This window comes from Arabidopsis thaliana, chromosome 4, assembly GCF_000001735.4.
Source record: "Arabidopsis thaliana chromosome 4, partial sequence".
Taxonomy (NCBI): domain Eukaryota; kingdom Viridiplantae; phylum Streptophyta; class Magnoliopsida; order Brassicales; family Brassicaceae; genus Arabidopsis; species Arabidopsis thaliana.
This window is the reverse complement of record NC_003075.7, coordinates 15,464,619-15,477,027: the sequence shown is the minus strand read 5'-3', so window position 1 is coordinate 15,477,027 and position 12,409 is coordinate 15,464,619. Positions and strand designations below refer to the sequence as shown.

General features: G+C 37.5%; 4 protein-coding genes and 2 non-coding genes across 12 annotated transcripts; 2 read left to right on the top strand and 4 right to left on the bottom strand.

Moving 5' to 3' along the window:
- Positions 1-37: 37 nt before the first annotated feature.
- AT4G32000 (Protein kinase superfamily protein) lies at positions 38-3,130 on the top strand. 4 transcript variants are annotated; one of them, NM_001342123.1, is made up of 10 exons: positions 38-514; positions 771-932; positions 1,059-1,270; positions 1,353-1,485; positions 1,642-1,705; positions 1,801-1,897; positions 2,025-2,127; positions 2,473-2,528; positions 2,618-2,707; positions 2,808-3,074. In NM_001342123.1, the coding sequence occupies exons 1-10, from the start codon at positions 373-375 to the stop codon at positions 2,943-2,945; spliced, it is 1,197 nt and encodes a 398-aa protein (NP_001328764.1). In that variant the 5' UTR covers positions 38-372; the 3' UTR covers positions 2,946-3,074. The 4 variants fall into 4 exon arrangements, with proteins under 4 accessions (NP_001328764.1, NP_194928.3, NP_001190886.1 ...); NM_119352.5 differs by having other exon boundaries at positions 77-514; positions 1,062-1,270; positions 2,410-2,528; positions 2,808-3,130; NM_001203957.2 differs by having other exon boundaries at positions 77-514; positions 2,410-2,528; positions 2,808-3,130.
- Positions 3,131-3,142: 12 nt separating this feature from the next.
- Positions 3,143-6,284, top strand: ASP5 (aspartate aminotransferase 5). Of its 4 annotated transcripts, NM_001036690.1 has the most exons (13): positions 3,175-3,356; positions 3,481-3,566; positions 3,659-3,709; positions 3,833-4,027; positions 4,102-4,140; positions 4,225-4,314; positions 4,412-4,520; positions 4,606-4,715; positions 4,923-5,066; positions 5,159-5,325; positions 5,464-5,728; positions 5,823-5,945; positions 6,117-6,267. In NM_001036690.1, the coding sequence occupies exons 2-13, from the start codon at positions 3,507-3,509 to the stop codon at positions 6,150-6,152; spliced, it is 1,389 nt and encodes a 462-aa protein (NP_001031767.1). In that variant the 5' UTR covers positions 3,175-3,356; positions 3,481-3,506; the 3' UTR covers positions 6,153-6,267. The 4 variants fall into 4 exon arrangements, with proteins under 4 accessions (NP_849483.1, NP_001031767.1, NP_001190885.1 ...); NM_179152.3 differs by having other exon boundaries at positions 3,143-3,356; positions 5,823-6,284; NM_001203956.1 differs by having other exon boundaries at positions 3,203-3,356; positions 3,659-3,725; positions 3,864-4,027; positions 5,823-6,277.
- A 10-nt stretch (positions 6,285-6,294) lies between these two features.
- On the bottom strand, positions 6,295-7,187 carry AT4G31985 (Ribosomal protein L39 family protein). Its single transcript, NM_119350.3, has 3 exons — positions 7,095-7,187; positions 6,837-6,940; positions 6,295-6,710 (listed from the first exon to the last, which is right to left on the bottom strand). The coding sequence occupies exons 1-3, from the start codon at positions 7,095-7,097 to the stop codon at positions 6,662-6,664; spliced, it is 156 nt and encodes a 51-aa protein (NP_567886.1). The 5' UTR covers positions 7,098-7,187; the 3' UTR covers positions 6,295-6,661.
- Positions 7,188-7,823: 636 nt separating this feature from the next.
- AT4G31980 (PPPDE thiol peptidase family protein) lies at positions 7,824-12,386 on the bottom strand (the record flags this gene model as incomplete). The annotated part of the gene is made up of 5 exons (NM_119349.2): positions 11,985-12,386; positions 11,318-11,605; positions 10,927-11,231; positions 9,599-9,638; positions 7,824-9,094 (listed from the first exon to the last, which is right to left on the bottom strand). Exons 1-5 carry the CDS (start codon positions 12,121-12,123, stop codon positions 7,824-7,826), a joined length of 2,043 nt encoding a protein of 680 aa, NP_194926.1. The 5' UTR covers positions 12,124-12,386.
- AT4G08625 lies at positions 9,854-9,932 on the bottom strand. The gene has a single exon (NR_142219.1). It is a non-coding gene; the product is annotated as an other RNA (small nucleolar RNA).
- Positions 10,054-10,133, bottom strand: AT4G08615. Its single transcript, NR_142218.1, has one exon. It is a non-coding gene; the product is annotated as an other RNA (small nucleolar RNA).
- Positions 12,387-12,409: the final 23 nt, after the last annotated feature.

Here is a 12,409-nt window from a genome sequence, read left to right as displayed (position 1 = left end):
AAGTTACAAATTCGTGTTTTGAATAAATTGTTCTAATTTAAAATATAAGAAATTCATACATTGATCACTTTAAACTGTTTTTGGTTAGGAAGAATTTAATAATTTGTGTTCACTATCACATTCAAACCCTCTCACATGTTGATTTGATGATAAAGAAGTTAGAGAGAATGATTTCGACTTTTTTAAAACCCACTTTCTGCTTCCCTCCTTTATGCAGACAAGAAAAAAGGAAACAAAATTTTATGAAAGAGATCTCCATTAGAGAAAGAGAGAGCGAGAGAGAGATTAATCTTGGAAGAGCAATCTCACATTCTCACACTGCTCTTAGAAAATCTCTCTTTCACCATTAAAAATCCCAAAGAGTCTGGAGAAATGGGAAAGATTCTTCATCTTCTTCTTCTTCTTCTTAAGGTCTCTGTTCTTGAATTCATCATTAGTGTTTCTGCTTTTACTTCACCTGCTTCACAGCCTTCTCTTTCTCCTGTTTACACTTCCATGGCTTCCTTTTCTCCAGGTATCTCTCTCTTCCTCTATCCATGCTTATGTTTTTTTTTGTGGATTGATCTGTGTTTTAGTAAACCAATGAAAATCTGACTTTTAATTATATACGTAATTGCTATTTTTGAGCTGCTGAATGAGTGAATTGCTATCTTCTACGTATCTCTTTATCAGTTATTCTGAAAATTCCTTCTCATCTAGATCCCTTTGGGATAATTCAGAAATTAGATACAGTGAGAAGATTAGCTCAAGCGTTTGATTTCTGATTTCAGGGATCCACATGGGCAAAGGCCAAGAACACAAGTTAGATGCACACAAGAAACTTCTAATCGCTCTCATAATCACCTCATCTTCTCTAGGACTAATACTTGTATCTTGTTTATGCTTTTGGGTTTATTGGTCTAAGAAATCTCCCAAAAACACCAAGAACTCAGGTAATAATCATCTTAACATTAAGAATGAGAACAAATCTGCAAAACTTTACATTTGTAACAAGATTCTGTATCAGTTTCTTCATTGTGATCTCTCTGTTTTGATATCTAAATGGTTTCATGCGGAAGAAGGTGAGAGTAGGATTTCATTATCCAAGAAGGGCTTTGTGCAGTCCTTCGATTACAAGACACTAGAGAAAGCAACAGGCGGTTTCAAAGACGGTAATCTTATAGGACGAGGCGGGTTCGGAGATGTTTACAAGGCCTGTTTAGGCAACAACACTCTAGCAGCAGTCAAAAAGATCGAAAACGTTAGTCAAGAAGCAAAACGAGAATTTCAGGTACCAAAACAAAACACAAGTACTAATCATTTTTACTTTTTTACCGGATTCTTGATATCTGATTTTATCATCTAAATCTCAGAATGAAGTTGATTTGTTGAGCAAGATTCACCACCCGAACATCATCTCATTGTTTGGATATGGAAATGAACTCAGTTCGAGTTTTATCGTCTACGAGCTGATGGAAAGCGGATCATTGGATACACAGTTACACGGTAAAAATAGCTCAAAACATCTTCTCATCATCGTGTAATAGATCATGAGTTAAATTAATACTATAGTATAACAGAGATAAAACAAATCATGTGCCCACATGAAATAAATAATTTTTGTTTTGATAAAATTTAATGTTTGCATCATTAATGGTTAAGGACCTTCTCGGGGATCGGCTTTAACATGGCACATGCGGATGAAGATTGCTCTTGATACAGCAAGGTACTACACTCAAGTGCCCACATTTAACAATCCTCTCTACCGGTTGATTAATTTCGGTTTAGGTAAACCGTTTTCTTATGTTGGTTTGGAAATAGAGCTGTTGAGTATCTCCACGAGCGTTGTCGTCCTCCGGTTATCCACAGAGATCTTAAATCGTCAAATATTCTCCTTGATTCTTCCTTCAACGCCAAGGTAAACAACTTGAATCATTAATGATGATTCTGTTCTGAGCTAACCGAACAAGATTTGTTTCGTTGATTCAAGAATCATTTCATTCATTTGTCTTTAGTTCCATCTCTAACGATAGATCAACATTCAGATTTCGGATTTTGGTCTTGCGGTAATGGTGGGGGCTCACGGCAAAAACAACATTAAACTATCAGGAACACTTGGTTATGTTGCTCCAGAATATCTCCTAGATGGTAAAATATTAACATTTCCCTCTATATTGATCGACTTTGACTCGTTGTCATATCACTAGAGTTATAGCACATAGTTTGATAGTCATAATCATGTGACCCCATAACATTAAGTTTCTTTCATTACGTCTAAAATTGTTGTTCTAAATCAAATCATTTTGTTTGTTGATGTATTATTTCAACTAATCACACATAGAAATCATTATTTGATTAGAGATGGTAGTTGTTGGGTCGCTAAACCGGTTTATTGAGTTTGTCTCATTGCAACATCTTTATGTCCCTCAGGAAAATTGACGGATAAGAGTGATGTTTATGCGTTTGGTGTGGTTTTACTTGAACTCTTGTTAGGAAGACGGCCGGTTGAGAAATTGAGTTCGGTTCAGTGTCAATCTCTTGTCACTTGGGTAAGTCCGGTTTGTGTTGACGTTATTGCCATCAATACATGAATCAGATAGCATTGGTTAATGAGTGTACCGTTTCGAAAAATTTGCAGGCAATGCCCCAACTTACGGATAGATCAAAGCTTCCGAAAATCGTGGATCCGGTTATCAAAGATACAATGGATCATAAGCACTTATACCAGGTTTGCGTCATCTTTTGTCTTTGTGTTTAGGCTTAAAAATCCGATTGGTTACATATTTTTTGTGTTGAAACGTAAATAAAACCGGAAATAAATTGTTCAGGTGGCAGCCGTGGCAGTGCTTTGTGTACAACCAGAACCGAGTTATCGACCGTTGATAACCGATGTTCTTCACTCACTAGTTCCATTGGTTCCGGTAGAGCTAGGAGGGACTCTCCGGTTAATACCATCATCGTCTTGATTTAAGAAAATAATATTTTTTGCTTCTTTTTTTGAATTTTACAGTTTGATCTCTGATTGCTTTGAGTAATTTAATTTGGGGGTGAAAAATGTGAGGACAGAAGGGTATTCACTTGTCATTATTGTATTTGTAAATTGATTAATATATAAATTGTGTTGTCACTAAGTGTAAATATTCAATTAATTGTTGCATGAACCACTAATCACAATCCACTAGTATCCATCCATCCACTCTTTCAACTTTTAAACATAATCCTAAATGACTATCTTACCCCTATCAAGACAAGCCTGAGAAGTGAGAACAACTTCGTAGACATCGTCGTGTCTCTCTCTCGTTGAATCCTTGTTAATCTTTTTCTTCAATCTCTCGATCTGATCGTTATCGAAACCGCGCGATTCTAACCAAGTCCAGGTGACAAATCAGCTCTGCTAAAATACTCACAAAGTCTCGTGATCATATTTTGTGGATCACATCATTGTCTTATTTTTGGAATTGCTTATCCTCGCACTAGTTCACTGATTTGAGATCTGTGCAGTTAATTTTGTGCTCCATAGCGATTCCATGGCTTCTTTAATGTTATCTCTCGGTTCCACTTCTCTGTTACCGCGCGAGATTAACAAGGTACTTTTCGCCGTTCTATCGAGTATATGGTAGAAATTACGCATCAGTTTATTCAAAATCTTACTTTTTTGTTTTCGATTAAACTTGAACAGGATAAGCTAAAGCTTGGAACTTCTGCTTCGAACCCGTTCCTAAAAGCAAAGGTACTCTCTTTTCTTTGTTAGTGCTCGAATCTGAACCATATGAACAATTTTGAATGACGTTTTAGAGTGTTATTAGTCTAATAAGTGTAGTTTGTATCTGAAATTTGTGGATTTTGGTTTCAGTCTTTTAGCAGAGTGACTATGACGGTTGCAGTGAAGCCTTCTCGTTTCGAGGGTATAACTATGGCTCCACCAGACCCTATTCTTGGAGTCAGTGAAGCATTCAAAGCTGACACTAACGGGATGAAACTCAATCTTGGTGTTGGTGCTTATCGTACTGAGGAACTCCAGCCTTATGTGCTTAATGTTGTTAAAAAGGTTGGAACTTGTAACTCTAGTTAATCTCGTATGGCTCTTTTCATGTAGTTAATTTCATTACTTGTCGTTTCTAGGCGGAGAATTTGATGTTGGAGAGAGGAGATAACAAAGAGGTAACTTGGTTTATTTCAAATTGTGCAAGCGATTACATCATCAGAATATCACTAAATTATACCTCACATGGATGGAACTTGCAGTATCTTCCAATTGAGGGGTTGGCAGCATTCAACAAGGCTACTGCTGAGTTGCTATTTGGAGCTGGTCATCCTGTTATTAAGGAACAAAGAGTAATTCTGCATCTTTTGTTCATCATGTTATTAAAATGTTTTCTCATGATGTTCCTGTTTCTGAGCTAATCCATTTACCTTGGCTCTAAATCACCAGGTAGCAACAATTCAGGGTCTTTCGGGAACAGGTTCACTGCGATTAGCAGCGGCTCTTATAGAGCGTTATTTCCCTGGAGCAAAAGTTGTGATCTCATCACCAACCTGGGGTACATTGTCTTGACCACAAACATTTTTGAGTGATTTGGTTTCATATTTAACCGCCTTTATCAACTGTACAAAATACCACATCAGGTAATCACAAGAATATCTTCAATGATGCCAAAGTTCCGTGGTCCGAATACCGCTACTATGATCCAAAAACAATTGGTTTGGATTTTGAGGGAATGATAGCAGATATAAAGGTTTGTTTGTCCTAGAAGGCTATGTTTTAGTTGACATTGCTTTATATATGCATCAACAAACAGGATATCATTTATGTGATGCCAAAGTGAGTATTTGTTTGCAGTTATACTGTCTGTGTGATAAAACGAGTACTTGTTTAAAGACAACGTGAAACCCTGATGGATTATAATGGTTAATCTTGAATTTCTGTTATGTAAAATGTACAGGAAGCTCCAGAAGGATCCTTCATCTTGCTTCACGGATGTGCTCACAACCCAACTGGAATTGACCCAACACCAGAACAGTGGGTAAAAATTGCTGATGTCATTCAGGAAAAGAACCATATCCCATTTTTCGATGTTGCATACCAGGTATCCCCCTATTCCTACATTTCCGAATATCGTGTTTCCGAGAGAAGTAAGCGAAACCATATTATGTAACGCTACATGCACCTATTTTCCAGGGCTTTGCTAGTGGAAGCCTTGATGAAGATGCAGCATCTGTGAGATTATTTGCTGAGCGGGGAATGGAGTTTTTTGTTGCTCAGTCATATAGTAAAAATTTAGGTTTGTATGCAGAAAGAATTGGGGCAATCAATGTCGTGTGCTCCTCAGCTGATGCTGCTACAAGGTAAAACTTACTCTAAATTTTCTTATCATGAGCCTGTTGCAAGTGATCCTGGAGTCTCAGTTTCTATCTTTACCGTCACGAACCATATCTAGCTACAGGTTTTATGGAACCTTTACCAGTAACACTACTTGCTTTCAGGGTCAAGAGCCAGTTGAAAAGGATTGCTCGGCCTATGTACTCGAATCCACCAGTTCATGGGGCGAGAATCGTGGCCAATGTAGTGGGTGATGTAACTATGTTCAGTGAATGGAAAGCAGAGATGGAAATGATGGCAGGAAGAATAAAGACGGTTAGACAAGAGCTGTATGATAGCCTCGTTTCAAAAGACAAGAGCGGGAAGGACTGGTCCTTCATTCTGAAGCAAATTGGCATGTTCTCTTTCACCGGCCTAAACAAAGCTCAGGTATGCCAACAATTTTAATACTACACAGATTCCCTTTGGCCTTGTTTAGACTTGTGGTTTGAAGTTTGTGCTGTTTTCTTTTGGTAACGAGCAGAGCGATAACATGACGGACAAATGGCATGTGTATATGACTAAAGACGGGAGGATATCATTGGCCGGATTATCTCTGGCCAAATGCGAGTATCTTGCTGATGCGATCATCGACTCATACCATAACGTAAGCTGAGCTTCCATCTCAGTAGATGACAATAAGAAACAGTTTTATATACCCTTTTTAGCTTCTTCTTGATCTTTGATTGAAACCAGATGGCTAAATTAATAAGCTAGCATCACACTATGATTGCTAGACAATTTTCAAGGAAACTTTTGATTTGATCGTGTTTGACAGGCCTTGTTGTATTGGGAGACTCCCATCGAGTTATAGAAGAACTTGTTACGATTGTATTTTACATAATTTCACAACTATACTTGACCGGAAGAGTTACAACAGAAATGATCAGATTGTACAGTGTGATCTATCTTAATACCAGTGCAATTCCACATTGTCTGCTATAAGAAGCATCGACTCACTATCACATTATCAAAAGATTCAAAACCACTAGATATTAAAACCAGTACAATTACTAGCAAGAAATTCTAAAGCTTCTAGTTCGCAAGTAGATGATTAAATTTAAACCCAATCCAGATTCTAGGTTGCGAGAAAAAATTCTTAAGAAACAACTCTACATGGAAGCAAACCAAGAGATACTTCAATAGTCAAATCACACAAATGTTAAGAAACAACTCCCAATACGAAGAAAATTTGGTAACATGAATCATAATAGAGTAAAAGTCTTACAGAAATATGAAAATGTCATAACTTAAAACAAAAAGAAGACTTGAGGAAATGCTAAACCAAACAGATAAAGAAGACTCTTTTAGAAGGCTTATCACTTAGAATCCGAGCTTGGTTCTACGCCAGTGCCTGCGCTTGGCATTGTACCTGAAATTAACCACACAATGAAATCAGTTTTAGAACTAAATCGATCAACTAACACAACTAAATATATCTTCAATTTGATAGATCAGGGAATAAACAATAGACAAAAAAAAACAAGAATAGTCGAACCTGATGGTGTTGTCGGTACGAAGACGAATCCAGTGAGGAATAGGCCTGTTCTGTCTCATCTTCTTTCCCAACTTCTTCTTAATCATAAACGACTTGTGCGACGGCTGTTACATTTCATTTTTCCAACACAAATCAAAATCACTAATTTCGTTTCGATATCTAACTAACAACAAATCAAACTCTTTAATCAATCCAAACAGGCGAAACTAACAAACGATTGTAACAAAGATTAAAAATTTGCGAGAGAGCGAGACTAACCATCTTGAAGTCGTGAGATTCGCAGCTGCTCAGCGAGGCAAAAAATACGAAGAAGAGGCGACTAACCTTTTTAAGAAGTTAAAACGATGAAACCCTAGTAAAGTCTTCTTTATTGGGCTTTTTATGTGATAACAGTCTTTTTAGGTTTCATGTTTCGGCCCAAGGCCCATGATTTTTAGTCTTGTAGCGAAACGTCAATTTTTTATTGGTCACGTTCCCAAGTTTGACACTTCTACACTCAAGAAGTCAACATTTCTTACAACGAAATTTCCTGTTGTAAGATTTTGGGGGAAATGGCTGTTCTACGAAAGCTCTGATATAACCTTTTGTACTCTTATTGATTTACAAATGTTTGTACTTGCTCGTAGGACGTGATTGATCCTAGAGCAAGCTTTATGTCTCACATGTCTGTGAAACAAATAGCTGTTCTTTTCTATCACTGATTTTGACATCTGTAGGCTCTAAAAACACACTACTTCTTCTTGCAATTGTACATTGTGTGCTTAATAGGTTCCAATCCTAGTTTCAAGCATCAGTTTTAGTCACTTTAGTTATTTACTATATAATTTCTTTGTTTGCGTATCTTGCCTGGAACTGTTGTTAGTGTCACTTCTACACCAACTGGTTCTTTTAAGCAGTGCCATCTCATGGATCATTGTGAAACCAAAGATAATTTTGACACATTAAGATACAGAGCCAAATGTTTAGTTTTATTGACCAATAGACTTATTACAGAGCCAAGATAGAGCATACGGACTGTATGAAAGTGAGAAGGAGAAGAAGTAAAGCTGCAAAAACAGAAGCAACTGCCCAAGGATTGTGGAAGTAGTCACGTCTCAGAATCGCCTTCCACCTGTTCCATGGTGTGTTGCAGTAAGCTTGAAGGTTCTCAGAGAGCATCGAAAAGTAGAATCTTCTGTCATAGATAACCTCTTTGCTGATGCTATTGAACAAGTTTGAAACATCTACTGAGTTCCCGAGATAGTTTACGATGATCCCACTGTGGATGAGCAAGTCAGCATCTGTAGGGGATTTAATGAAGCAACCGAGCAGCATGATGTAGTCGAGGAAGTTTTTATTTGAGCAACGACATTGTTCAAACCCAATGATGTTTTTGTAGAGGGATTCCGTGAGATCATCGACGACAATGGTTGGAATCTTCAGTACTCCATCAGCAAAACTAATGTCAAGTAAACAACTACTGGTCTCTGCTGGCTTGAACCTAACACCAGCAGTGTGAAGCTCTGTTGCTTCAGGTGCATTGTCCACTTTCACTGTAGTGTATTCTAATTTAATTGGAAACTGTGGCAGATAACAAGACCTCAGAAGATCAACAAAATGTTCTGGCTCTGTAATAAACTTCTCATCATCAATGCGGCTCAAGAAATAACTGAAGTGGCGTTGCGCGAGCTGTATGATTGAAGGTGTTCCTTGTTGGTAGTAATTCAACAAGAGAAGAAATATCTCCTTCACAACGAAAAAGGGTAACTGATTTTCTATCAAAATCATGTCACGGCACACGTCGGTGATCATCATTGAATTGCCAAATATGCGATCATTCTCGCCTCTAAGTCGAGGATAATGAGACCTCAAAAGAAGTTCAACCAAGAAGCTACCATCTACAACTAACATCTCAACAAACTCATCGCTATGAAGTTTCACATCTTCTGCATAACAGCTGCGAGCATTTTGTTCCCAAGTCCTAGCAAGTCTAACAAGGTCCTCTAGACTAGAGTTCGTTCTAGGGATAAAACTCAGCAAATACCTGTATTTCTGATCTTCCATAGCTTGAAGCTCTTCTTTACCACGATGAAGCGGGCCAAAAGACACAAGCCGAGGCGTATATGCATCAGGATTGAGTCTGCGGAGCTTATTAGGTACCTTGTATATACAGCATTTGGTGGAAAGAGAAGATAAAAAGGCTAACTTCGCTTTGATGGAATCGACAAGGGCGTCACCTTCATTCTGATTCATCCTCTCATATGCAAAGCAAAGCCGGTCTACAAAGAAAGAGAAGAAGAAGATTCTCCAAACGAAGCTAAGCGCACAAACAGTGGTAAACCTTGCAGAAAGTCAACGTTTCACACACATTCTTTTGGACTTTAAGAAAGACGCTTGCAGACATCTCAACCCCAAAAATATCAAACGTGGGTCCAACAAGTACTGCTAAGCTTTGTATACTTCATCTTTAAATAGTTGATTTTAACAAGACAAAGGAAAGCTTTCGAAAGATGATTTGGTGGTGAGGTTGGACAATAACATTTTTAGTTGGTTGTATCATTAATAGATGGTGTCGCTGTGTTATCCATTTAATCCAACTATTCTATCAAAATTGTGAACCACTAGCGAATTCATCATGGTCAAGCACACCAGGGAAAACAAAAGAGCATAATACAATGGAGATATTCTGCCAAAAAAATCACTCCCACTGCCTAAAAAAGCCAGCTTCTGCAGATGAAGTGCAATCGAGAGAGATTTCTTCTGCCGGGTGGAATCGTACTTACGACATTGCACTTCACTGCAGAAGCTGGCGTTGAGGTATCTCTTAGATGATACCAAGAATGAAAACAAGATTGTGCACAAGCTATCAGTCACAACTTTTATAAGAAATAAGTTAAGCCCTCGGATTTGAAATATTCATCAATAAGATATCAGACTACTTTTAACCATTAATATATTATTAATCATCGAAGGGCACATAGAGAGTTAAGTAAACAAAGAGATGGCGCAAAAGGATTGAATTTAGCTTAGCTGATAGAATCCCTCAGAATTGACTAGTAATCAAGGTATAATCAGTCACTACTTTTAACATTTTTTTCATATCATTCATCATTGGGATGCAGCTAAGGTCGTGTGCATCAATATGCTTCATCAAGCAAGCAAAAGCAAAAACTCACCAAATTAACCCACAATGGATGTCCAACAACGGAATGTAAGAAGGAAACAAAGAACAAATCAAATCCCTCAGAGCTAAAATTTCATCAAAAGATATCAGTCACTACTTTTAACATTTTTAATCTTAATAAGTCATCATTGGGATTGCTATAACGCTTCAAATCAAAAAACAAGAACCTTTAAACCTAAATCTGAGAACTAACCAAAATCAAAGCCTAAGGAATCCCACTTCAATCAAAATGGCAGAGCCAACAGTTTCAATTACATAACAGATTTCAACAAATATAAAAACCAGAACGATAATGAAATAGCAAAGACTGAAATCTAGAAACAAAAAGCGAGAAATAGAACAGATCTTATGTATGCGAGCTTTTCACAGGAACGGTGAATTAGGGTTCCAGGGGAATTCGTTGTAGCTGCGGAAGAGTGTCCTTTGATAGGTATTTATAGTGAGTTGTGTTCTGAAAAGGTCAAACTAGGGTTTATGCCACTTCCTGGTTCTGTAATAAAATAAAATAAAATTCATTATTTTTTTATTTTTACGCTCATCAATTTTTTTTCTTTTAATAAAAACTCTATTTGTGAAAATTTGGGACTTATTGCTTAAGAATTAATTAGAAATTTAAAATAAAACACTTGTTGTTTCCAAAATATTTAGCTATTTTACTTCGATTTGTTGATATTCAAACAAGTAATTCGTACAATTTTCAAAATTTTACATCAAAACATAACAAACAAATGTTGAATTCACTCTACAGTTAGTATCTACAGAGAGAGATTCATGATTCTCCTATAAGTAAATTATACCAAGTATAACCAAACGAATGGAGGATATATAACTTGAGAACAAAGCACAAGCACCACCTTCGCATTCATAAACAAGTATATAACTAGCAGCTGTTCAAACAATGAAAAATAATCATGTCTTGACGCTTACGCTTGGAGGATTTTGATCTTCAGCTCCAGATGCAACAGAAGGAAGTCGAGGTCTCAAAGGACAAGATGGAGAAGCAGAAAGAGGAGGATTACCCGTTGATATTGATCTGTTATGTGTAGGAGTATTATCTAATCTTGCATTTGAAGAAGACGAAGATAAAGGACCTGATCGGCTTCTTCGTATTTTCTTCTTCCTCTTCTTCTTCTTCGTATTTTCTCCTTCCAAGAGCAGCTTCCCGTCTTTTCCTACCCGCTTCACTTTAGTCTCGTTCAAGCAAGCCGGCAAGACACAGTTGCAGAGGAAACCTTAAGAAGGTTCAAAAGAAACCAATGTACAACATTACTTATTTGATCCCCTGAAAGATTCTATTGTAGAGGAAGTTTTGGGTTACCTAAGCGAGCAAGACGGTTGACCCAACTAGGGATTGATTTGTGAGTAAGTTTCAAAGAAACATGGTTGCAGAAATGGTTGCAGTTCCTTGTGATGAGATGGTACTTGTTACCCTGATACTCTTCTGATAATTTCTCCATAAAGCTTCGAACTTCTTTAGCCTTCATCTCTGTTTCACCAACAAGAATCGATTTCCTGAATGTGAAACCAGGACACTTCTTTGGCTCCACCTCAAAAATCCCCGAGCTCGATTTCTCGTGTGCCCCGTATCCATACTCAACCCCATGAACTACAAACAAGGAATAGCCAAAACCACGAGAGAACATTCAATATAGGATTAACAACAACGTATGGCGTGTGTGTGACTGAGTCATTGTTCAAACAACGGCCACAAAACTCTACCCTCCTAAGTTGTTATCATCAAAACACATTTAGTCTCTAAATCGATTCTATGACCAAAAGTCAATTCTACTCTTTAACAATAAATAGTTTTCATCGATCAAAGCAGACTTTAGAATCAAACAAAGCCAAGCAACAATACAGACAATGGATTTTTTCAACAATTAATATTACAATCCAACAAAATTGACCTACTATTGTCTCATCTTTCTCCGCAATCTTAGAACAACAATCAAACCCAGAATCGAGAAGGAAAAAAAACGATTTACCTTCGAGACCAGAGTGATAGATCCCAATTCCGAGCCAGTAACCATAAACATTCATTGGGGTAAGATCGTAAACATTCAGATAAACCGGTACCGTACCAGAATTCTTCTTCCGCCTCACCGATACGTTTCTGCAAAACATCTCTCTCTCTCTCTCTCTCTCTCTCTCTCTCTCTCTCTTTTGACGGCGGCTCAATGCATCGCAAATAAATTTTTAAAAAATCGATTGAGAGGTTTCGAGCAACGGAGAATCGGATGCTCTACCGGATTTTTAAGGGTTCGACTTCGTCTTCGTCAGTTTCTTCTTCCCCTCTCTCGGGGTTTCCTGGAAAATTCGATCGATGCCTAAAAAGCTTATTTACTTCCGTTTCTGTTTTTTCTTTTTTTTTTTCCCCAAAATATTTCCGCTTCTGTTAATTTACAAAGTT

What these genes read in the sequence shown, in the direction of transcription:
- AT4G32000 (NM_001342122.1), top strand. Translation starts at nt 373, where the DNA reads ATGGGAAAGATTCTTCATCTTCTTCTTCTTCTTCTTAAGGTCTCTGTT. An exon ending in ATTGCTCTTGATACAGCAAG is followed by an intron (nt 1,706 to 1,800) that starts GTACTACACTCA and finishes GTTTGGAAATAG; the next exon opens with AGCTGTTGAGTATCTCCACG. An exon ending in GTCAATCTCTTGTCACTTGG is followed by an intron (nt 2,529 to 2,617) that starts GTAAGTCCGGTT and finishes AAAAATTTGCAG; the next exon opens with GCAATGCCCCAACTTACGGA.
- ASP5 (NM_001036690.1), top strand. Translation starts at nt 3,507, where the DNA reads ATGGCTTCTTTAATGTTATCTCTCGGTTCCACTTCTCTGTTACCGCGC. An exon ending in TACCGCGCGAGATTAACAAG is followed by an intron (nt 3,567 to 3,658) that starts GTACTTTTCGCC and finishes AAACTTGAACAG; the next exon opens with GATAAGCTAAAGCTTGGAAC. An exon ending in GATCTCATCACCAACCTGGG is followed by an intron (nt 4,521 to 4,605) that starts GTACATTGTCTT and finishes ATACCACATCAG; the next exon opens with GTAATCACAAGAATATCTTC.
- AT4G31985 (NM_119350.3), bottom strand. An exon ending in CGTACCGACAACACCATCAG is followed by an intron (nt 6,711 to 6,836) that starts GTTCGACTATTC and finishes GGTTAATTTCAG; the next exon opens with GTACAATGCCAAGCGCAGGC.